The sequence below is a fragment of the Chrysemys picta genome, chromosome 2 (assembly GCF_011386835.1).
Source record: "Chrysemys picta bellii isolate R12L10 chromosome 2, ASM1138683v2, whole genome shotgun sequence".
In the NCBI taxonomy this organism is placed as follows: Eukaryota; Metazoa; Chordata; order Testudines; family Emydidae; genus Chrysemys; species Chrysemys picta.
This window is the reverse complement of record NC_088792.1, coordinates 79,903,114-79,926,072: the sequence shown is the minus strand read 5'-3', so window position 1 is coordinate 79,926,072 and position 22,959 is coordinate 79,903,114. Positions and strand designations below refer to the sequence as shown.

The following is a 22,959-nucleotide window of genomic DNA, read 5'->3' as shown; positions in this document are numbered from 1 at the left end:
TAAATATGTTGATATAAACAAAGAATGCAACTGTTAAGATGTTTTATACTGTAAGTCTAGATCAGTGGCTTAAATCTGAATGAGCAAGGTAGTTTATTTAACTGTCATGGAGATTACATTAACTTCTTACACAAAGGTGCTCTAAACAATAAATATTGTGTAAGAAAACTTTATACACTAACATTTGATAGCTGTTTAACAAATTGAATGAAAATTTAGTAATATATCCCAGCTGCTAGACCATTAAGATTAGTGCATCCCAAAATTATGGAAGGTACGTTCACTAAAACCATGTCTACACTTACAAGCTTACAGTGGGACAGGTGTACCCATGCAGCTGTGCCACTGTAAGAGCGCTTGTGTAGACGCGTTATGCCGATTGGGAGAGAGCTCTCCTCTCGACATAATAAAACCAGCTCAACGAGCGGCGGTAGTTATGTCCACGGAAGAGCATCTCTGGCTGACATAGTGCTGTGCACGTGAGCGCTTATGTCGCTCAGGGGGCTGTTTTTTTCACACTCCGGACTGAGAAAAAAGGTTTGCCAACATAAGTGTTAGTGTGGACATGGCCTTAGTTTTGGTGATTAACGTTAAAGGGATACTTTCAGCTTAAGTCAGATATTGTAAACAAGTCAATTTCATTATCTAGATTAGTAGTAAAATCTGAGGTCAAAGTAAAAATTATTAAAAAAAAAAAATCGTGTCACTATCTTCCATTTACTTTTTGTCTCTCTCTGTTTGGAGAGCAATCACTTTCACATCCCTAGCACTACAAACACCTGGGTTTCAGACACGCAAGGGAAGTATATTTGTTGTTAAAGCAACTATTTGCACGGGAATGTATTTTTAAAAACTGTGGAAACATTAAAAATCAAAACGAATTGTAATTGTTATTTTATGACACATTTATGAGTGACTGTATTGCCTGCAGATGTCAGATAGTGATAGTAGTACTGGCTTCAGCTGAGGTTAATAGGATCTCCCAACAAGGCTTTGTCAGTGCATGTCAACCCTAACTTAAATATACACAAATAATCCACTCACACTTCTAGTGAAACCAGCAAAATAATCATGTTTTTGCAGGAAATGTGAAGTTGCAATTCAAATCACTGATTAAAAACTCCCTTTATGCCCAGACAAAACAGCATAAAAAGCCTTGAACTGTGCTAGGCCTGGCTCTGAAAGAGAATTTTTCACTTGACCAGAGAAACCACCCTCTCCCTGGGGAAGGAGAGGCTTGCTCCCATCTATTTATCTGCCAGGAAACCGAGCTGTCCCAGTTTCCTTTCAGCCACCAGTTTGTCCAGGACTCCAGGACGAAACTGCAGAGTAAGTCATTCCAGCCTCAGTGAAATTGGTTGAAACAAGTAGTATGCAGCACCACTTTGAGTAGTAGAACCATCAAAGAATACCACACATATTACAATACTGAGGCATAAGAAAAATGAGAAGTTAGTAACTTGTTAGACTAAAGTAAAAATGTCTTGATTCTGAGAGTTTATCTAGCTCCTAATAAAAAAATTTGTCTACTAATCTCTCTCTTTCCGATATCTCATTTGCATCTTTTGGCACTCTTTATTCTAGCATATGAAGTCCTAACCAGCACTCTTAATTCAGCCAAACTCTTATTGGTTTCAGTGGGAGTTCTCTCTCAGGAAGAAGTGCCCTTATGTAGCAAAATATTTTTCCAAGGAGTTCTTTGACGTCTTAATTGCATTACACTTTAAGCAGGATATAAATTATCAAACAGCATAAAGTACAACTTCAGCACAATTTTCCTCATAGTTTTAACAAGGTTTGATCTGCTAACATGGGTTGTTTAAAAAAAAAAATGCAACTCTTAGCCAATCAGGATTTGTAGACTTTTAGACCTTCCATTATTATTTCTGAGAGTCATTCAAAAGGTTAATGCAAAGATCTTCACCAAAACTGATTCCAGTCTGCCCCCTGGAGGATAAGCTACATGACACTGACTCTGGGTCTGATATTGACTGGATACCCAGTTTTAGATGCACTTAAGAGATGAGAAGTTCACGATAGTAGCCAAGATGACTGGAAAACTTGACTTTGGGGGCAATGTGGTTACATTCAAAACATCAAGCAGCTTAGAATTGATAAATAAAAAGCAGAATTATGAAGGGTAAGGGATGATCTTGGTAGAACACTGGACATGAAGTCAGGAGATCCAGGTTTTACATTCTGGCTCTGCCGTGAGCTTCCGGGGTGACCTTGGGTAAGTCACTTTAAGGCTTTATGCCTCCATTTCTTCATCTCTAACCATGGGCATAATAATGTTTCTCTCATTCATACATGCAAGACTTAATTTAGTAATGTTTGCCAAGTGCTTTGAGAGCCTCCAGTGGAGTATTATATATGGGTACGTCTATACTTACCTCCGGGTTCGGCGGTAAGCAATCAATTTTCTGGGATCGATTTATCGCGTCTTGTCTAGATGCGATAAATCGATCCCGGAAGTGCTCACTGTCGATGCTGGTACTCCTGCTCTGCGAGACGAGTACGCGGAGTGGACGGGGGAGCCTGCCTGCCACGCGTGGACCCGCGGTAAGTACCTTGTAGTTCGAACTAAGGTACTTCGACTTCAGCTACGTTATTCACGTAGCTGAAGTTGAGTATCTTAGTTTGAACTGGGGGGGTTAGTGTGGACCAGCCCTAACTGTTAAGCATAGGGTGACCAGACGTCCCGATTTTATCGGGACTGTCCCGATATTTGCTTCTTTGTCCCGCGTCCCGACCAATGTTTGGTCGGGACACCGGACAAAGAAGAAATTTTGCCTTCCGCTCTGGCGCTCGGGCCCCCCGCCGCCCCGGCTCCGCCCTCTCCTTCCCCCATTGGCTCCCTCCCCAAATCCCCGCCCTGGCCCCGCCTCTTCCCCAGCATTCCTCCTCCCTCCCAGGCTTGCAGCATGGCGGCACAAGCCTGGAGGGAGGGGGTGGCGGCAGTGCCTGGATCCTGGAGCTGGTGAGTCAGCTCCAGCACCCGGGCACCGGGCGGGCAAAGGGGGGTTGGCAAGGGAGGGAGACGGGGGGCTCAGCTGTGAAGCACCCCGCCGCGCCAGAGGGCTTCTGCCCGGGCCCGGGAGCGCAGCCTGGAGGCTGCTCCAGCCCTGCAGCCCGCAGGGCAGCACGGTGGGTCCGGTCGGGGGCAGCGCGGAGCAGGCAGGGGCTGGGTGGGTGGCGCGGGGGCGTGGGCCGAATCCCCGCTGCTGCTGGGGAGCCCCGCGCCTCTCCCTCCCGCTCGCGGCTGCGGCTCCTTCCCGGCGGGATGCGCCCCCCGGCCTGCCCCGGGCACATGCGGCACGCGTCCAGCTGCTCCTTCCCGGCGGGAGGGAGACTAGGCGCGGGGGACGCGTGCCGCATGTGCGCGGGGCAGCGGGGGGCGCGTCCCGCCGGGAAGGAGCCACAGCCGCGAGCGGGCAGGAGAGGCGCGGGGCTCCTTGGCAGCAGCGGGGATTCGGCCCCTGCCGCCCCCCGGCTCCTGCCCGCTCCGCGCTGCCCCCGCCCAGACCCGCTGCCCCCGCCCAGACCCACTGCGCCCCGCATATGCCCCTGGCGGGCCAGGGGGCGGGAGGCTCCGCGGGGAGGGCAGCACGCGGGACCTGCTAATGCCCCAGGCCCATTAAAACTCCTTTTTTTTTTTTGCTCTGCCCCCCATTTTTGGCGCCGCCCCCATCCCGATATTTTATACTGGTAATCTGGTCACCCTAGTTAAGTATATAAGGATACAGTATCTAAGAGGGGCTCTAAGCACTCAGAACTTTTCCAGTTACATGCTGCTTGGTGCCTGGAGTGTCCCTGAAAAGAGTATTTTCAATTCATGTAGCCTATGAAGCAATGGGATGAAGGCAGCAGCAGCACTACTCAGGTAATGTTCAGACATGAGCTTAGAGCTTCACAAAGCGTACTTCAATATTCTACAGGCTTAAAAATAAAATGAAGTGTTAGTGAAATGTAACAAACATTTTCCCTAATGTCGCAGCTATGCCTCCTTCCCAGATTCCTGAAACTATAACTAAAACACAGATTAAGGCTAAATTTCTTTGGCACATATAAAGGAAAGGCCAAAGAATGGAGAATACAGGGTTCCATCTCTCCCATAGATACAGACCTGCAAGTTGGCTACAGCATAGAAAGTGGCAGATGGGTTTTTTAGCAGGATCCTCTCCCGAAGCAGGTTACTGCCATAAGCAAAATACAGGAAACTGTCCTCCCCACAGGTACTGACTCCCAAACCGCCACCCGACCTGGTACAAACACAGCTCCTGGGAGTCTCCATCTACCATACAGAGAATAATAAAAAAGCAAGTGTTAAAGGAAATTTCAACAGTGCCTGTTGATGAACTCTACTTATACGCCTCCTCACTCCCCCTGGCCTTGTGGCTTCCGTGGCTCCTTCACCATCTTTCCTGCACCAGCTACACCCCCATTTGCCCTTCGCCTTTGCTCCTGTTCTCTCTCTTGGTGGCTGCTTTCCTGGCTTATAAACAGTGGCTTATAAACATCCGCTCTGGTGCGGGTGGAGGAGTAAAAGCATATTTAGGCTGGAAAAGTCTTAACTCCGCTGTACTTGGCCCCATAGCTGCCTCCAAGGGCGGTGGTGGCGGCCATCCCACTGATGGGGACAGAACCGTGGAGAACAGCCAGGATCAATGCCTCTGCGAGAAGGCCCACATGCCTGCTCCGGCTGCAGGGGTCTCTGATCGCCGCCCCAGGGCTAGAGGGGAGCTCCAGCGGCCGCACAGCCGGCATCCGGCTCCAGCGCGGTGCAGGGCGCTTCCCTGCCCAGGAGGCTTTCGCGGCTCAGGCAGGCGACCCGCGCCCAGCAGCCACGGTGAGCGGCGCTAGGTCCGTGGCTCCCCACACCAGCGCTGCGCTGCCCCGGGCCCTACAGCCCCAGGGCGGGTACGGAGGAGGAGAGGCCGGGCACTGCAGGGGGACACCCCAGGGCGGCGCAAGGCACAGATGCAGCCGCACAGCTGCCTGCCCGGTGATGAGCAGCCGGGCCGCGGGGACTCCCCCTTGACCGGCCGGGCGATCCCAGCCTCACCTCCCGGCCAGGAGGGCGCCGCGCGGCTGCCGCTGGAGCAGGGACAGCTGATCCCGCGGCAGAGACGGCGGACCGAGCCGCCCGGCTGGCAACTGCATAACAGCGCTCCCCATTGGCCAAGTGCCCTGCCGGCCGGCATGCAGCCGCTCCTGATTGGCCGCCGCCGGCTCGCCAGTCCCCAGAGCGATTCTCCTCTCGGGCGGGAACACCCACTGGCTGGTTGGAGCGGCACGGAGTGACGTCGGGAGGACGCTCCGCCCGCTGCCGACCTGTTCCCTGTGGGCTGCTGGCCTAGCCAAAGGGCTGTGAGGGGGGAGGTGCCAGGAGGAGGGGGAACACTGGTGGAAGCGGGGCCTGATGCAAGGTACAAGGCTGGGGAGCGGTGGGTGGGGCTACTATTACCTCACTGCTAAGGGCAGGCCCCTGGACCCCACTGAAATCCAGCAGTGAGCCTTGCCTAGTGATGCACATCTGGAAAAATGATGCCAGATAGGCATGTAGAACCGTGGCATGTAAATTCACCGTCATTGCTCCAGAGAGATCTTGGCATCGCCATGGAAAGCTCTCCAAACATTTCAGCTCAACAAGCTGCAGTGGTCAAAAAGGTAAACGTTCTTAGGCAGTGTTAGGAAAGGGATGGAAAATAAGGCAGAAAATAACATACTGCCACTGTATAAATCCATACATAGTGTGCGTGCCCACTCTTTGAATACTGTGACCCGTTCTGGTCACCTCATCTCAAAAACGATAACTGGGCAAGGAACAGAGAAGGGCAACACAGATGATCAGGGGCATGGAATGGCTTCCGTACAAAGAGAGGCTAAAAAGATTAGGGCTATTCGGTTTAGAAAAGAGATGATGGGGGGGGGATGGGATAGGATAAAGGTCTATAAAATTATGAGTGGTGTGGAAAAAATGAATAGATAAATGTTTATGCTTTTCCATAATACAAAACCCAGGGATCACCTGCTGAAATTAATAGGATGCAGATTGAATACAAACAAGAGGAACTACTTTTTCACAAACACCAAACTAACCTGTGGAACTCATTGCCAGGGAGGTTTGGTGGCCGAAAGAATAACTGGGTTAAAAAAAGAACTAGATAAGGTCACTGAGAATAAGTCAATCAACAGCTATTAGCCAAGATGATCCGGGATGTAACCCTATGCCTAGGGCAACTCTAAAGCTCTGACTGCCAAAGCCAGGTGGGGAGGATGGGTGGAGCTCTTCAAAATTGCCCTGTTCTGTACACTCCCCCTGAAGTTCTGGTACTACTGGCTACAGTCAAAGACAGGGTACATGGCTAGATGCATCATTGGTCTGACCCAATATGGCCATTATGTTCTTATTGTAAAGGGCAGAGAGTCAAGGTAGCACTAGCACAGCTCTTGCAGGGGAACCTGGCAGAAGTATAAGCAGTTTACAAAAAAAACCCAAGAGACCATATTGTATCCACTGCTTTCTCTCTAAGTGAATCACTTTTGCACATTAAGTGTGGACAAATGATTCACAGCTGAATCTTAGGGGCCCAACCTGGGTTTCAGTGGCAAAAAGTTATTTGGTAGTGTCTTAAATGGGAAAGAGTAATTGAAGTGAAACCTGCTTGGAGGAATGAGATGTCCAGTGGGCAGCTCTGGTTTTGATGACACTGCTTTAGAGCATTTCCAAGGTTTTCAATTTTGCAGTAAACTTTGGATCAGTCTTTTGTTAAGCACAATTAGACAATCAATTTTTTGATGGTCCCCTAGGTGATCCATTAAAGAAAGGTTTCACTTTTGTATAAAGGCACTCTAGGGCATGTTTTATTTAGGTTATTAATACTCTTCTTGAGTGTAAGCAGAAAGCTGACTTAAGGAGCATATTAATGGCACATCATAACCTAGTTCATTGTTTGTCAATATTCGATTACTAAGCAAAGCTTTTTATTCATTCAACAGAATAAATTTTTTATAAGATAACACATTAATAGATTTTGTCAGAAGGATACATCTGCCAAGTACCACTGAGGACTACAATAGAGATTACTGAAAAGCATATAAAATACATTCACAAGAGATATTAACAAAAAATATTAACTAATAGAGTTCCATTCCTATGGACTATCTCCTACCACAAGTGGCTTCATGCAAAATAGCCATCAGCGTACAACGTGACAAGCTGGAATCAAAATCTGCAGCAAAATTCCTGGATTCTGCAGCACTGTGATGCAGAAGATAGGAAATTCTTTGACAGTTTCACTAAAACCTATATTTTAATTTAATGAATGAGATACAAAAATGAAAAATGCATGCAGTACAGGAGCCTCTATATTATTTATTTGTATATTAATTTCAATGTATTTTATGCTATCCTCATAGTTTCACTTTTCAACATGCCACAGATGATGGTACTGTCAGTGCATTGTAGAAGTTGTCTAACTGTTGAGTAGCTGGGTTACTAGTACCTAGGAAGATATGGTATACATTTGGGATTGTGGGATAAGCACACATGCTGGATGTTTTTACTAAAACTATCAGTAATTAACTATTCAACTATATTGATATTTAATTGTAATACCTAGGTTTCAAGTTAACAGCACATTGAGATCAATCCAGCATTTTATACCTCCAAGTGCCACCCTCGCATTGAGTCTTCAGTGGTGCAGAATCCCAGTCCAATATATTCATCCTTTTTATGCTCTTTGTTTACTTTTTGCATTTCTCTCAGCTTAGATGATGAAAATCAATGAAGTCAGTATCAGTATTTTGTTTATAGTCACAATTTCACTTTTAGGTTCCTTTGATACAGTATTTTGGCTTATTGCTTTATAGGGGAATATTTATTTGTTTAACAACAACTAGTTTTCATTGAAGTTTTGTTATTATGATCTTTGGATGGAACCCTGGCCCCATTTGAGTCAATAGGAATTTGGCCTTTGCCTTCATTGGGGCCAAGATTTCACCCACAGAATTTTGGGACAAATAAATTCAGAGGGTGTCCTTTTGATCAAAAATGACTTGAGGAATAGTTTGTTTTCACGTTAATCACGTATATTAAGAGGTCTCTCTTGTATATTTTATTTAGGACTTTGACGGGGCAGTCCCGTCCCGCACTGGACCCAGTGACATCAGACCAGTAGCTCTGACGGAGGAAGTCCCGCCCCGTTCATACTGGGCATGCTCCAAGTGCTCAGGGAGTATAAAGGGAGGGAATTCAGCTCAGTCTGGGCTGGTGGCCGCAGGGGAAGGACCTAACTGGGAAGCTCCTGCAGAGGACTAGCCGACGCTCTTGAAGCTGCTGGGTATAGAGGCTTCTACAGACCGGCACGAACCCCTACAGCGGGAAGAACCAGGGGAGGCGGAGACCCGTAGAGAGCCCTGGGATCCGTGGGAGACCCCATCTCCCAAGTTGGTAGGAAGCGACCCGGGGGAGGTGATGGACTGGTACCTTGCCCCCGGTAAGCCTCAGCGTATTTTGGTAGGACCCCCCCTGCTGAGCCAGTAGTAAGGTCCGATGGCCCTGTAACGAGGGCTTGTTCCATGGACTCTGGCCACTAGGCCATGTGGCCCTGTAACCAGGGGCGGTTCTATGGACTCTGGCCATTAGGCCATGTTGCCCTGTAACAAGGGTTTAGCCTATGGACTCTGGCCATTAGGCTGTGCTGCCCTGCAACCCGGGGCGGTTCTATGGACTCTGGCCACTAGGCCGCGTTGCCCTGTAACAAGGGACGTAAACCCTCACAAGGACCAATATAAAACAAGAGATTTTCCCCAGAAAACCCTTATACCTTGGTGTATAGAAGAAAGAAAAAGCAGTAAATAAATAGGAAATGTCAAAAAGTGTATTTGTATCATTTTAGATATATGCATTAGTTAACTAAGCTTAGAGTTCTGAAGTCAAGATTTAAGCCCAGGGAGTCGGATTTTGATGTTACCAAATGTTAAGGGCAGGTGTGAAATGAATGAGAGGTTTGGAAAACAAGTCCCTTATCCTACAGCTGGATCCTGGCAGGCAATCCCATTTGCCTGTATGCAGTAGCTGGTAGGATTGGGGCCAACTTTGTGAAAGCTGAAAGAGAATATATTTAAAACACTGCTTCCCCCTCAAACTGTAATTATTTAATCAATTGAGGAGTTTACATCTCTATTTCTATGATGGTCTCCCTTTTGTCTGGTATTATCTATACATGGGGTTAATCAATTCTCAATGAACTGATGAATTCATCTGTTCTAAAGCCAAGGAACGATATTCAATTGTCCCCAAAGCATTTTTGTATTGCACAGAAATATGTGATATTTGCTGGCATTACCTATTCTGGATTTAGCATAATACTAATTTAAATGCTACATAAATGAAAGCTTGATTTACAGTATTCATATTCATTTTTAGTTTAAATGAGTTGATCAAACTGCACTTCTGAAGTCCATTTCATTCCATGCATGGCCTGTGGCAATTTACAAACAGTGATTTAGCATCTCAGATATTTGAGTGTGATAGCAGCAAGGGCTGAACTGGACTGGCTTGCAGTGTGCTGGTGACTGCCATCTTATGTCCCAAAATTTAAGCTTTTGTTTAAAAAAAAAAAAAAAATCTAGTCCCTATGGGTGCAAAGAAACCCTTAAAATGTGAAGCAATGCAATAATCATGTTTATTATAGATCTTCTTTATACATCATTCAAATGTGTGGTAGATACTCCTAAGCCAATAGGAGGTGAGGGTAACAGCACCTCACAAGGGATGCTCAGCAGCTCACAGAAAAGGTTAATGGAAACGGGGGATCTGAGTCTGCAGAGAGCCTGTAATGTACCTATGTCATTTCAGTGACATGGTAGCTCTGCAGCCTTGCGATAGTAATTTACATGTCAACCTTTTAAACTGTTTCATTACTGACCAAAACACATAGAAGAAGAGTGATGCTCAGAGTATGAAGAGCTTGACAGTCTACTGTGAGAAGATACTATGAGTAGTATCATTAGGGGATGCAGCTTGGATCGTGGATGAGTCCAGGGAGCAGAACACTATTTGTTTTTTGAACCGTCTGACCTGAATTGAACAAAAAATACCTTTGGCCTAGATTTAAAAGAAGGAAACATGTCCAAGCCACTACTCCATCACCTGCTGACAGATGCCCTTCCATAGGAAGGTGAAAACTTCTAAGATCCTTTGCCAATGTGAAGTAGAAAACAATTTGGTCCCAACCCCCTTATGTCTGTTTTTGTCTATTTAGATTGTAACCTGTTCAGGTCTCTTATCAGGTGTATGTACAAAACCTAGGACAAAGTCTTTTCTGGGGTCTCTAGGTACTATTGTAATACAAATAAATAATAGTATCCTAAAATCTGGCCATCCATTTAACCCGTGCATTGAGCAATAAATCAACATGGTTCATATCTAATCCTATTTATCATATACCCTGAGACATGCCGGTATCCAGGTTACAGAAAGATTCATTTCTGTGTAGCTGATGTCACATTGACAGTGAATATTTTATCTGATGAAACCATTCTTTAAGTAACAAATGCAAGAACTAGAGTTAGATTCAGTAGGACCAAACTACATATAATTGCCAAGCATTATCTGAGAGTGCAAAAGATGACTATGAGCATTCTGGACTGCAGCCTACTTTGAACTAGAGTTTCTGAATGATAAAAGTAATCTTTCCTATAATTATCTGAGCTTAAGTAACCACTGTTTTGTTGATGTTATTGGATTTTATATTTTTAGTTTATTCAATGATCACTAACTTCCCCTAGAGGTTAGGCTGCTAAATGAAACCTGCTTTTAGAAGCAAATCAATTCTGGATGTTTCAAAATATCTCCAGACCAGCTGACACAGTGCTATGGTCAACTTGTTTGACACCTAAAACAATTAGTAATCGTTTTTATCCTCTGTAAGCACAAAACATTCCAGTAACACAGAAACAATTTAGCCGTTATACTTATTGTCTCAGCTGAGATCTTATTGGCTGACGATACATACCAGAAAGCGCTCTGATATGCACAATTAATAATGGCTAATTAATGGAGAAAATAAATAGTGTTTTCATAGAAATTAATCTCAATCAGTAGTATAATTCTGAATCTAGATGCACGACATATTATATGCCTGTGCTCTCTCTTCTGCTTTGTGTTAGGCCAAAAATCCAAAGCAGTGGGATCAGCTAAATCAGCTAAAGGCTGCCATCTAGTGGTGGAAAATTCCCAGTCCAGGACTGCTATAAAGTGGAGCCTTATATTTAAAAAAATAATATCTCTGGTGAACAAGGGCAACAAATTAAATTAAGTATGTCCATATATACCTCCCCTCTAGGGATTCCTATCAGGATGTGCTTTGCCATTATTATTTAATTAAAATTACACATATTTGTAGGCTTGGAACATTGATTTAGCCAGACACTCACAAACCAACAAAAAATATTTCTATCAACAATCATAGAAATTTACAGATAGGCAAAGTACGCAAAACCTTGTCTGAGAACTTAAGGATTCTTCCTTTGTATATTTTGTCATGTGATTTGTGTTTTAATGGTTACAAAGCTTTAACTCTTTGAATCTCAGCATCTCCTGTCATTAAATAATTATTGTCTGAGCCTCCTGTGTCCAACCCCTCCATAATTTCCCACAACTATGAAAATTTAAATTGATGAATAGATAAAAACATATTATTTGCCAAAATTTTAAAAGCAGAATTCTGCCGAGCCTACATATGTATGCCATAAGATGGTTACAGCGATGGTACATTCTTAATACAATGTTAGGTCTTGGGAGCTATAGAAAACTAATGCTTGTGTAAATGAACATAGCTTATTTTACAGTGAGTCATTATGTTGCTGTGTCCCATTGGGTAAAGTTCACCCCTCTGCAGAGGACCAGCACAAAGCCTACACGAGAACTCAAAGTCCTAAGCACACTAAATCCCTTTATCTGTTTTGAGTGGAAATATTCAGTGGCTCATTGGACTAATTCAGTGACTCCACTGAAACCCCTCTGGCTTAGGTGTTCTGATTTTAAAATTTTTCACAAATAAAGTGTGCTTTTAAACCACAGCCAACCAGCCACATCCTTGGAACTCCCCAACTCAATTTCTGCCAGGAGGGATAATCAATATTGTTGTAAAAACAAATAAAAATTGGAACGGTTCTTCTCTGAAAATTTTTGAAAAGCCTGCTGCAATTTCCTGCATATCTGGACTTTAAGACATTTGAGAACAGAGATTTATTGCAAAATCTATTTATTTAGGGACATCTGACTGGGACACCTCCTCTTCCCTTGTCAGTTACTGCTGCTACTCCGCCTACTGGTGGGAAGGCTGAAAGTTCTAGAAACTCCTCAGCCAACTGTCTACTACTCCTACTTTTCCCAACTTCAGATTCCCCAGCTCTCGCTGAAAGCCAGAGATGAGAGGGAACAGGTCTCCTCCAAAGTAGGGAGAGGAAGAAGAGGGGGAGCTCTCACCCTGATTTCAGCAGAGGAGAAACTGTGCTCTCTTGTACTTCCCCTTATTTTAGCCCTGTGTGGAGTAGCACGTGGTGCATCCTCCTAAAGGATGGGTCTCTCAGACTTTCCCAGGTTCGACACCACACCCAGTACAGTCCTGTGCCTTATTTGCACAATCTGGCCTTTGATGGAAGATCCATGCAAGGGGGAAGAAGGAGCAGAAGGAGAAGGAGTATCCCCTTTATATGCAGGACTAGAATACCGGTTGCTCTCTGGACAATGTATTGATAATACGGGGGCTGCATTGCCACATTTTGATTCTGCTCTTTATTGTACAGAACACAGATTCAGAGACAACAACTAGATCCCTGCCTGCTAACTTTGCATAGTTCCTCTAACTCTGACAGGCGCAGGACATTATGGGCCAAATTTTAAACAATAAGTGCTCAAATTGCATCTGCCAAAATATGTGAGTGCAGATGCAAACAGATAATTACATGTGTGTAAAATGGGTGACTGCTCATGCAAATAGATCCTCACACACACAACTATCTGTTTCTCCACGCAGTAGTTAACTTTGGTACATAAGTGCATATTTTACACTCTCAAGTGCCCATTTGAACAGGGCCATTCGTACCTTGCAAGCATGACTTTGGTGGCTAGTTTTGAAAGTGTTGCCTTATATCACCTTACAGGTTTCAGAGGGGTAGCCGTGTTAGTCTGTATCAGCAAAAACAACAAGGAGTCCTAGTCTCTAAGGTGCCACAAACAAATTTATTTGGGCATAAGCTTTCGTGGGCTAGAACCCATTTCGTCAGATGCATGAAGTGAAAAATACAGGAGCAGGTATAAATACATGAAAGGATGGGGGTTGCTTTACCAAGTGATTTATCTCGTTAGACTGACCTCACACTTGGTAAAGCAGCCCCCATCCTTTCATGTATTTATACCTGCTCCTGTATTTTTCACTTCATGCATCTGATGAAGTGGGTTCTAGCCCACGAAAGCTTATGCCCAAATAAATTTGTTAGTCTCTAAGGTGCCACAAGGACTCCTCGTTGTTTTTCCTATATCACCTTAGTTGGCAAAGAGAGAATGCCAGCTGCTGCTACCCAATGCCAGATTCTCATCTCATTTATACCAGTGTAAATCATCAGGAGTAATTATATCGAACTGCAGAGTAAATAAGTACAGAATCCGGCGCCTTTTCATTTTACATTGGGAGCAACTCAGTATTTTGTCCTCTGGTTTTTTTGTTTTGTTTTGTTTTGTTTTGTTTTTTGTTTTTGTTTTTTTAGCTCTTTGAATGATAATATTTCCTTAATGGTGAGAAGCAAATGGTTCCTGAAGATTTTGTAAAGTTAGTTTCCCCATTTACTGAGATGCTTTAGTTTGCTGTGCATCAAGATTATTTTATTAGGACAATATTTAGTATGAGTTGTCTAAGAATCTCTCCTCATTAGCATATCCTGCCACAGAACGCATTTATTCCTTTTCAGATCATCAGTTTTGGTTGTCTTTCTTCTCTGGCTTACTTATGAAGTAACTTATGAAGTTGATCCAATAAAATATATGACCTCTCCTACTTTGTCTCGCTAATATATTTTACTTATTAATGCACATCACCTTAGATGCTTAAAACAAAGAATTTAAAATGTAATTTATGATTGATCAGAATCAATTATGACTGATATTTGGCTTTTGCATTTTGCTGTGCTTGTTGTTGACAGTGAAAGTTGGCTGGATTTGTTTAAAGTTTATGTCTAACCAGTTTCACTTCCTTGCTCTCCTATGCCACCACAATCCTACATTAATTTTTGAGTTCCAAACTGTACAGGAAAATGTTTGAATCCCAACATACAATGATTTTTGTTGAAATAGAAAACATTTCTATTCATACTAGATTTTGTAAGTTTCTGTTCCATCCCACTCCTACATTTTACACCAAAACTATTTGAGTGTCCTTGATACTGTTTTTTCTAATATCAGTTACAAGTGAAACAAGAATTTCAGGGGGTGCCCTTTTCACTAGGAAAAGCAGTAAAAAGAGAAAAAAGAGGCTCCACTGTAGTAGTTGGTGTGTGTTCTCCCATTTGTGTCCTTCTTGCAATAACATAATGAGTCTTTATATCTCATGGTCCAGTTCATCTAAAATTGCCTCCACCTTTGTTTTTGGTATGGAACTGATCAAAAAATGGGGGAAAGGGGGAAGATTGAAAAATGTATTTCAATTTTTTGACAGTTTCATTTTTGATGGAATTTTCCAACCAGCTCTATTATTAACTTTTTCACTGTTGGTGAACATGGTGGTATTCCTTGGATGCACCTCCAGTGTTGGTCCATGAACCAGCCACATCACTTGAACCACCACTCCCTGATGTTCTGTTGGAAGATCAATGAATGCTTCAGAATGGTATGTGAGGCACTTTGGACGTGCACATTTTTAACGTTACCCACAGTCAAAATTAAAGAAGTCAGAGTCATGTATGCAGGAGGTCCTCGGGTGTATAGACCACAGCCATGAAATCATTAAAAGGGAAATTGACTGCCTTCTCAGCTGAGCTGTTTGGTGGCCTCATAACAGCTGTGGAGATAAAAAGGCTGCAGGGCAAAGGCTGAAGAGTCTCTGAGACCAGGAGCCTTCAGTCACAGATTGGTGAGAAGCCATCCAGGAAGCTGGACTTCCAGGAGAAGAGGGCCACAGGATGAGACTCTGAAGAACGGCCTGCAAGAGAGGCATGGTAGCAAGCAAGACAGGGAAACAGGAAGGGGTTGGGAGAGATTGGTACCAACCACTTCATACAGGGTCCCTAGAGTGGAATCCGAAGGAGTTGGTGGACCTGGGTTCCCCTTCCAAACCCAGAAGGGTTTTTTGTTAAACGTTGAACAAGTGAGCCATACTCAAAGAGGCCAGGGACTGTAAGGCCTTTATCTAGGGCAATTGGTTTCCTGACATACTGGACTCTTTAGCACACTGAGAGGGGAGAAGACTACCAATGACTCAGCTGAAGGGCCGCAGTCGTAACAAAGAGACAAAACAGACTAGACAGCAACAAGTCCATCAAAGAAGGAAGGAAACTGAGGCAAAGTTGCCATGTTACCCCAAGAGGGGGGCCTGAATGCCAACTGCAACCTCTGACATGAAGCCTTTCAATACTTTGTTAGTTCACTAGAACTCGGAACTTTACATCCCTGGGCATCCACTGAGAATCTGTATGAATGTGAATCTCTGTAGTAGATATATATATTAACATGTTACAGTTCAGAACTCTGGGCTCAGATCATTACTCTTTGTAAGAAGTGAGAGATTTTCTTCCCTAAGGAACATACTCACATGGGCTGTAAATTACATGGCTGCTACAAAGCTCTTCTCGAGGAGGCTTCTCTAGCTCTGCTTCCAAGGAAGCGCATTCATCTTCATCGGCACATACTGTAGTTGTGCATCTATAGGGCAAGCCTCCCCCTCCCCCCATTCTCACATGCTGGAACACAATGATTTCACTTGACTAACTCAAGTGAATCATTCTGCGTACATTTATGTCAACACTTAAGGAAAGAGCCTGAAAAACCTAGGCAAAAGATCACCCTTTGAAACAACACTGCTGGGGGTCCTGCATCAGTGGTCCGAAAAAAACTAATGCTGGCACCATGCCTCCAAAACCTTGAGCATGAGGGCAGGAATGCATGAAACCAGGTATAGCTCCTTTTTTAATGGCAGAGTCTCCAGGCAGTGTGTGGGATTTCATTTGTTCAGCAGTAAATCCAGCTCTAGACTAAATTAACTTTAATTAAAAAAATAAACAAAATGAACCAGGGAGCTGGCAGGGATGGAGAAACTGATTTAAATCAGACTTCAGTTGCCTATTTTTCTCTTCTCAGCAGGCACACATATAAGCGGGAAGATAACTATGTTTCAGGAGCCTTTTTCAGTTTGGTATGAATGCTTTTAACTAGGCACAAGCAGCTGATCTGCAACCTTCCATACCCACAGAAGGTCACAGAAGAGTCAACAAGTGTATAATGAATGCTTTTAACTGGGCACAAGCAGCCGATCTGCAACCTTCCGTGGCCACAGAAGGTCACAGAAGAATCAACAAGTGTATAATGCTGCATGTAAATTCCACTGTGAGATTCGGTGCCACGGGGTTTTTTTATGCCAGTGCATAGGCGTACCTTCAGGGTCTAATTTGTTTGGGGGGGGAAGGGGGAGAACTCAGCTGCATGACTACATGTCATCCAAGATTTGACTCTGTTGTCTCATTTGCTCCCTCTCCATATCATAATCCAAGATTAGAATGAAAAAGGGAAGAGGTCAGACCTGTTTTAGATCAGACCTTTACCAAAAGCAGGAGCTCATTCAAAATGCTGTTGTAAGCCATTTGCTAAACCTTAAACTTTTGAATTTAGATATACTAGGAGTTATTGATTATCCTATGTGGTTTTAAGATTATGAATATTGGAGTTATGCTCACAATCACCATGTTTAATGGGGTAATCCAATATCCCCAAGAGAAGTAGAAAATAAAAAACTAGCCACTACCATTAATGAGAGTCCAGTCTCACCCTTCCCAAGTTTATTAATTTTTTGTGGGTGGCAGAGGTAGCACCAGAAGGCCAACAAAAAACCATGACTTTGATCCTCTCTTCTGAATTTAACAAGAGGATAAGGAATTAGGGTGCTGATGATGACTGATGCATCATGTGCAGGACAAAATTGCTGATAAAGCATATTTCCCACTATCTCTGCAAAATTAACTTATTAAGTGGCATCCCATTTACATGATCTTCAACACTGTGACATCCCCCAGGGTACAATCTGGACTGCTGAGCAGCTGTGTCCCCTCAATTCTCCAACCTGCAGTGCTTTTTACACTGCTTCGCAGTAAGAACCACCACTCCTGGCTTGTTCACAAACAACCTCTAGCATGGAAAATCACTCCCAACTGAATTATATGAGTGCTTCTAGCCAGCCACTTGTGAATTATATTACAGAGTGATACCATCAGATTCCCAGTGCCAGACTGATCCCGCGAAATTTGCGTCTTGTACTGCCCAGCTCTTTCTTTCTGGACAAAACAAGCTCATAGAAAGTCCATCATTTCATTAATAGAAAATGATACGCACAAACCCTGTTATCTCAAATGGAGGTTTCCAAGCACTTCAATCCAAACACATAAAGCAAATGTATTAACTACAGAAAGATAGATTTTAAGTGATTACAAGTAACGAAGCATAAAAGTCAGAATTGGTTACAAAAAATAAAAGGCAAAATGCAAACTAATACTTATCAAGCCAAGTGACGTTAGAGCAAAAAGGTTTTTCTCACCACCTGCTCACTGAAGTCTGGCTAGATTCCTTCAGACAAGACCACTCACTCAGTTCAATGGTAAATCCTTTGTTTTTCAAATTAATAGAGATGAGCGAAGAGAGGTGATTTGGGGCCTCTGTTCCTCATTTTTATATCTTTTCCTCCTCCTTGAGAATCATCTCCAGCTGCAGTTCATGTGACAGCCAGTCTGTTTAAACAGGAACTCCTAGCTGTTGTATTGCCAAAATGTAAATTTCTTGCTCACACTCTTCTTCCTTCCAAAGAATGGCCGCTTAACCAGCTGATAGTCCATTTGATTTTATTGACACCTGGCTGAGGTGTCAGTTTGCCTTTTGTCTCTGAGGAACTGGTCTGTGCCTGCTTTTCTAAACTTGGAGCATGTCTCAGTAAAGTCATACAGTAGAATTTTATAACTTTACATACAATGTGGGCACACGTTTTACTAGTACAAAAATGGTAAGCAGATGATGAGTTTTTAAATGATACCTCACAAAGTATACTTTGTACACAATTTGTCACAATCTTGTAAAAAGGATGAACATGAGGGTACAGACTGTCAGAAGCAGCGAGCATTCCCTGAGTTAAAGAGGCGGGCTTTATAGGTGAGAGCTGTAACAGGTTTGCAGTAGGAGGGGGGTACAAAAGGGGATAGGTAATACAGGCTGACTAATTGGTTACAATAACATTCACAAAGAATAATCTGTCATCCCTCCTTAGTTTTGTTGACAGTTTTAGCCACCTGGATTGTCAGCAATCAGTGGATATGACATTGGCAGAGAAGTATGATCTATTTTCTAGATTTTGAGTACCAGATTTTTGAGAAACATTGCCAAATTAAGGACCTATTGCCAGATCATGAAGTCTCAAGCTCCTTGGCTTTATGAGAGAATTACAAGTCAATTCAGACTTAGAGCTAAAGTGGTGGGCTTAATCCCACAGCCTGAGATTCAGATCCTCGCCTGACAGTTTATTTTAAAAGCAGTTATATCTCTTTTTTCAACGATAGTGGAGTTAGCAGAATAAGTGGGAGATGATATGCTAAAATATCCTGGGACTAACATGGCTACAACACCATTGCCTATTCTCTGGCTTTGACATTTCCGCTGTGTCATGGTGGATCAAGCAGTTTGTCTTTTAGTATTGAAATACATTTTAGCATTTCTGAGTAAATACAATTACTAATGAATCCATGGAGACAGATTAAACTACTGCATCCTGCTGTCTCCAAGCAGTTCTGCCATTTCTGTTTAGTGTATGTTCTTTTTGAAACACAGTATAACTGAATGAGTATGGAGCAGTGGATAAAAGGGAGCCTGTGTTAGCACACTGTACAGCTAGGACATAGGTCTGTTCTAAACAACCAGATATTGAGAGCCAGATCAGAACAGTTAACATGCTTTGCTACATAATATACTTACTGCATACCCTGAAAGTCAGTAAACAAACTGAAGGCTGCAATTGGGCAAAAAGTCTTCACACAACATTCTTTTGTTAGAGATACTGCACTTGGCTACTTTCAACTCCTCCTTCGGGGCCTGATCCTGCCAGGTGCTGAGAAGCCTCTGATGTGCTGAGCATTTTTGACTTGTCAGTGATATTTGAAAGTGCTCAGCGTTTCAGATGATCAGGCTCTAATTGCCAGAAGACTGGTGGTTGAATGAGTACACTTATGACCATATGCTAGATATTGATCACAGTAATCTTTGGAACTTTCAGAGACCCTCTGATAGAGTTCGTCTTTCCCTCCAGTTGGCACTAGACCACCATACACTAGTCATTCAAATAAATATGTTGATATAAACAAAGAATGCAACTGTTAAGATGTTTTATACTGTAAGTCTAGATCAGTGGCTTAAATCTGAATGAGCAAGGTAGTTTATTTAACTGTCATGGAGATTACATTAACTTCTTACACAAAGGTGCTCTAAACAATAAATATTGTGTAAGAAAACTTTATACACTAACATTTGATAGCTGTTTAACAAATTGAATGAAAATTTAGTAATATATCCCAGCTGCTAGATCATTAAGATTAGTGCATCCCAAAATTATGGAAGGTACGTTCACTAAAACCATGTCTACACTTACAAGCTTACAGTGGCACAGCTGTACCCATGCAGCTGTGCCACTGTAAGAGCGCTTGTGTAGACGCGTTATACCGATGGGAGAGAGCTCTCCTCTCGACATAATAAAACCAGCTCAACGAGCGGCGGTAGTTATGTCCACGGAAGAGCATCTCTGGCTGACATAGTGCTGTGCACGTGAGCGCTTATGTCGCTCAGGGGGCTGTTTTTTTCACACTCCGGACTGAGAAAAAAGGTTTTCCAACATAAGTGTTAGTGTGGACATGGCCTTAGTTTTGGTGATTAACGTTAAAGGGATACTTTCAGCTTAAGTCAGATATTGTAAACAAGTCAATTTCATTATCTAGATTAGTAGTAAAATCTGAGGTCAAAGTAAAAATTATTAAAAAAAAAAAATCGTGTCACTATCTTCCATTTACTTTTTGTCTCTCTCTGTTTGGAGAGCAATCACTTTCACATCCCTAGCATTACAAACACCTGGGTTTCAGACACGCAAGGGAAGTATATTTGTTGTTAAAGCAACTATTTGCACGGGAATGTATTTTTAAAAACTGTGGAAACATTAAAAATCAAAACGAATTGTAATTGTTATTTTATGACACATTTATGAGTGACTGTATTGCCTGCAGATGTCAGATAGTGATAGTAGTACTGGCTTCAGCTGAGGTTAATAGGATCTCCCAACAAGGCTTTGTCAGTGCATGTCAACCCTAACTTAAATATACACAAATAATCCACTCACACTTCTAGTGAAACCAGCAAAATAATCATGTTTTTGCAAGAAATGTGAAATTGCAATTCAAATCACTGATTAAAAACTCCCTTTATGCCCAGACAAAACAGCATAAAAAGCCTTGAACTGTGCTAGGCCTGGCTCTGAAAGAGAATTTTTCACTTGACCAGAGAAACCACCCTCTCCCTGGGGAAGGAGAGGCTTGCTCCCATCTATTTATCTGCCAGGAAACCGAGCTGTCCCAGTTTCCTTTCAGCCACCAGTTTGTCCAGGACGAAACTGCAGAGTAAGTCATTCCAGCCTCAGTGAAATTGGTTGAAACAAGTAGTATGCAGCACCACTTTGAGTAGTAGAACCATCAAAGAATACCACACATATTACAATACTGAGGCAAAAGAAAAATGAGAAGTTAGTAACTTGTTAGACTAAAGTAAAAATTTCTTGATTCTGAGAGTTTATCTAGCTCCTAATAAAAAAATTTGTCTACTAATCTCTCTCTTTCCGATATCTCATTTGCATCTTTTGGCACTCTTTATTCTAGCATATGAAGTCCTAACCAGCACTCTTAATTCAGCCAAACTCTTATTGGTTTCAGTGGGAGTTCTCTCTCAGGAAGAAGTGCCCTTATGTAGCAAAATATTTTTCCAAGGAGTTCTTTGACGTCTTCATTGCATTACACTTTAAGCAGGATATAAATTATCAAACAGCATAAAGTACAACTTCAGCACAATTTTCCTCATAGTTTTAACAAGGTTTGATCTGCTAACATGGGTTGTTTAAAAAAAAAAAATGCAACTCTTAGCCAATCAGGATTTGTAGACTTTTAGACCTTCCATTATTATTTCTGAGAGTCATTCAAAAGGTTAATGCAAAGATCTTCACCAAAACTGATTCCAGTCTGCCCCCTGGAGGATAAGCTACATGACACTGACTCTGGGTCTGATATTGACTGGATACCCAGTTTTAGATGCACTTAAGAGATGAGAAGTTCACGATAGTAGCCAAGATGACTGGAAAACTTGACTTTGGGGGCAATGTGGTTACATTCAAAACATCAAGCAGCTTAGAATTGATAAATAAAAAGCAGAATTATGAAGGGTAAGGGATGATCTTGGTAGAACACTGGACATGAAGTCAGGAGATCCAGGTTTTACATTCTGGCTCTGCCGTGAGCTTCCGGGGTGACCTTGGGTAAGTCACTTTAAGGCTTTATGCCTCCATTTCTTCATCTCTAACCATGGGCATAATAATGTTTCTCTCATTCATACATGCAAGACTTAATTTAGTAATGTTTGCCAAGTGCTTTGAGAGCCTCCAGTGGAGTATTATATAAGGGTACGTCTATACTTACCTCCGGGTTCGGCGGTAAGCAATCAATTTTCTGGGATCGATTTATCGCGTCTTGTCTAGATGCGATAAATCGATCCCGGAAGTGCTCACTGTCGATGCCGGTACTCCTGCTCTGCGAGACGAGTACGCGGAGTGGACGGGGGAGCCTGCCTGCCACGCGTGGACCCGCGGTAAGTACCTTGTAGTTCGAACTAAGGTACTTCGACTTCAGCTACATTATTCACGTAGCTGAAGTTGCGTATCTTAGTTCGAACTGGGGGGGTTAGTGTGGACCAGCCCTAAGTGTTAAGCATAGGGTGACCAGACGTCCCGATTTTATCGGGACTGTCCCGATATTTGCTTCTTTGTCCCGCGTCCCGACCAATGTTTGGTCGGGACACCGGACAAAGAAGAAATTTTGCCTTCCGCTCTGGCGCTCGGGCCCCCCGCCGCCCCGGCTCCGCCCTCTCCTTCCCCCATTGGCTCCCTCCCCAAATCCCCGCAGGGCAGCACGGTGGGTCCGGTCGGGGGCAGCGCGGAGCAGGCAGGGGCTGGGTGGGTGGCGCGGGGGCGTGGGCCGAATCCCCGCTGCTGCTGGGGAGCCCCGCGCCTCTCCCTCCCGCTCGCGGCTGCGGCTCCTTCCCGGCGGGACGCGCCCCCCGGCCTGCCCCGGGCACATGCGGCACGCGTCCAGCTGCTCCTTCCCGGCGGGAGGGAGACTAGGCGCGGGGGACGCGTGCCGCATGTGCCCGGGGCAGCAGGGGGCGCATCCCGCCGGGAAGGAGCCACAGCCGCGAGCGGGCGGGAGAGGCGCGGGGCTCCTTGGCAGCAGCGGGGATTCGGCCCCTGCCGCCCCCCCGGCTCCTGCCCGCTCCGCGCTGCCCCCGCCCAGACCCGCTGCCCCCGCCCAGACCCACTGCCCCCGCCCAGACCCACTGCGCCCCGCATATGCCCCTGGCGGGCCAGGGGGCGGGAGGCTCCGCGGGGAGGGCAGCACGCGGGG

At 44.1% G+C, this 22,959-nt stretch overlaps 1 protein-coding gene and 1 long non-coding RNA gene across 8 annotated transcripts in view; one reads left to right on the top strand and one right to left on the bottom strand.

The window, feature by feature from the left end:
- The window catches only part of GGCT (gamma-glutamylcyclotransferase), a 39,292-nt gene that overhangs the window by 14,569 nt on the left and 1,764 nt on the right, over positions 1-22,959 (bottom strand). For 3 of the 7 annotated variants that reach the window (XR_010598358.1, XM_065583576.1, XM_005278675.5), the window contains exon 3: positions 4,127-4,294. Coding sequence is in view for 5 of the 7 variants with exons in the window: in XM_065583576.1 (XP_065439648.1) it covers positions 4,127-4,294 (168 nt within the window). In the remaining 2 variants the exon portion in view is untranslated. Of the gene's footprint in view, positions 1-4,126; positions 4,295-4,575; positions 4,642-4,693; positions 4,714-5,065; positions 5,250-22,959 lie in introns of those variants that run through there. The other 4 variants (XR_010598359.1, XM_005278676.5, XM_005278677.5 and 1 more) reach the window with 3 other exon arrangements.
- On the top strand, positions 5,541-8,300 carry LOC135981369 (uncharacterized). The gene is made up of 2 exons (XR_010598362.1): positions 5,541-5,670; positions 8,129-8,300. It is a non-coding gene; the product is annotated as an uncharacterized LOC135981369 (long non-coding RNA).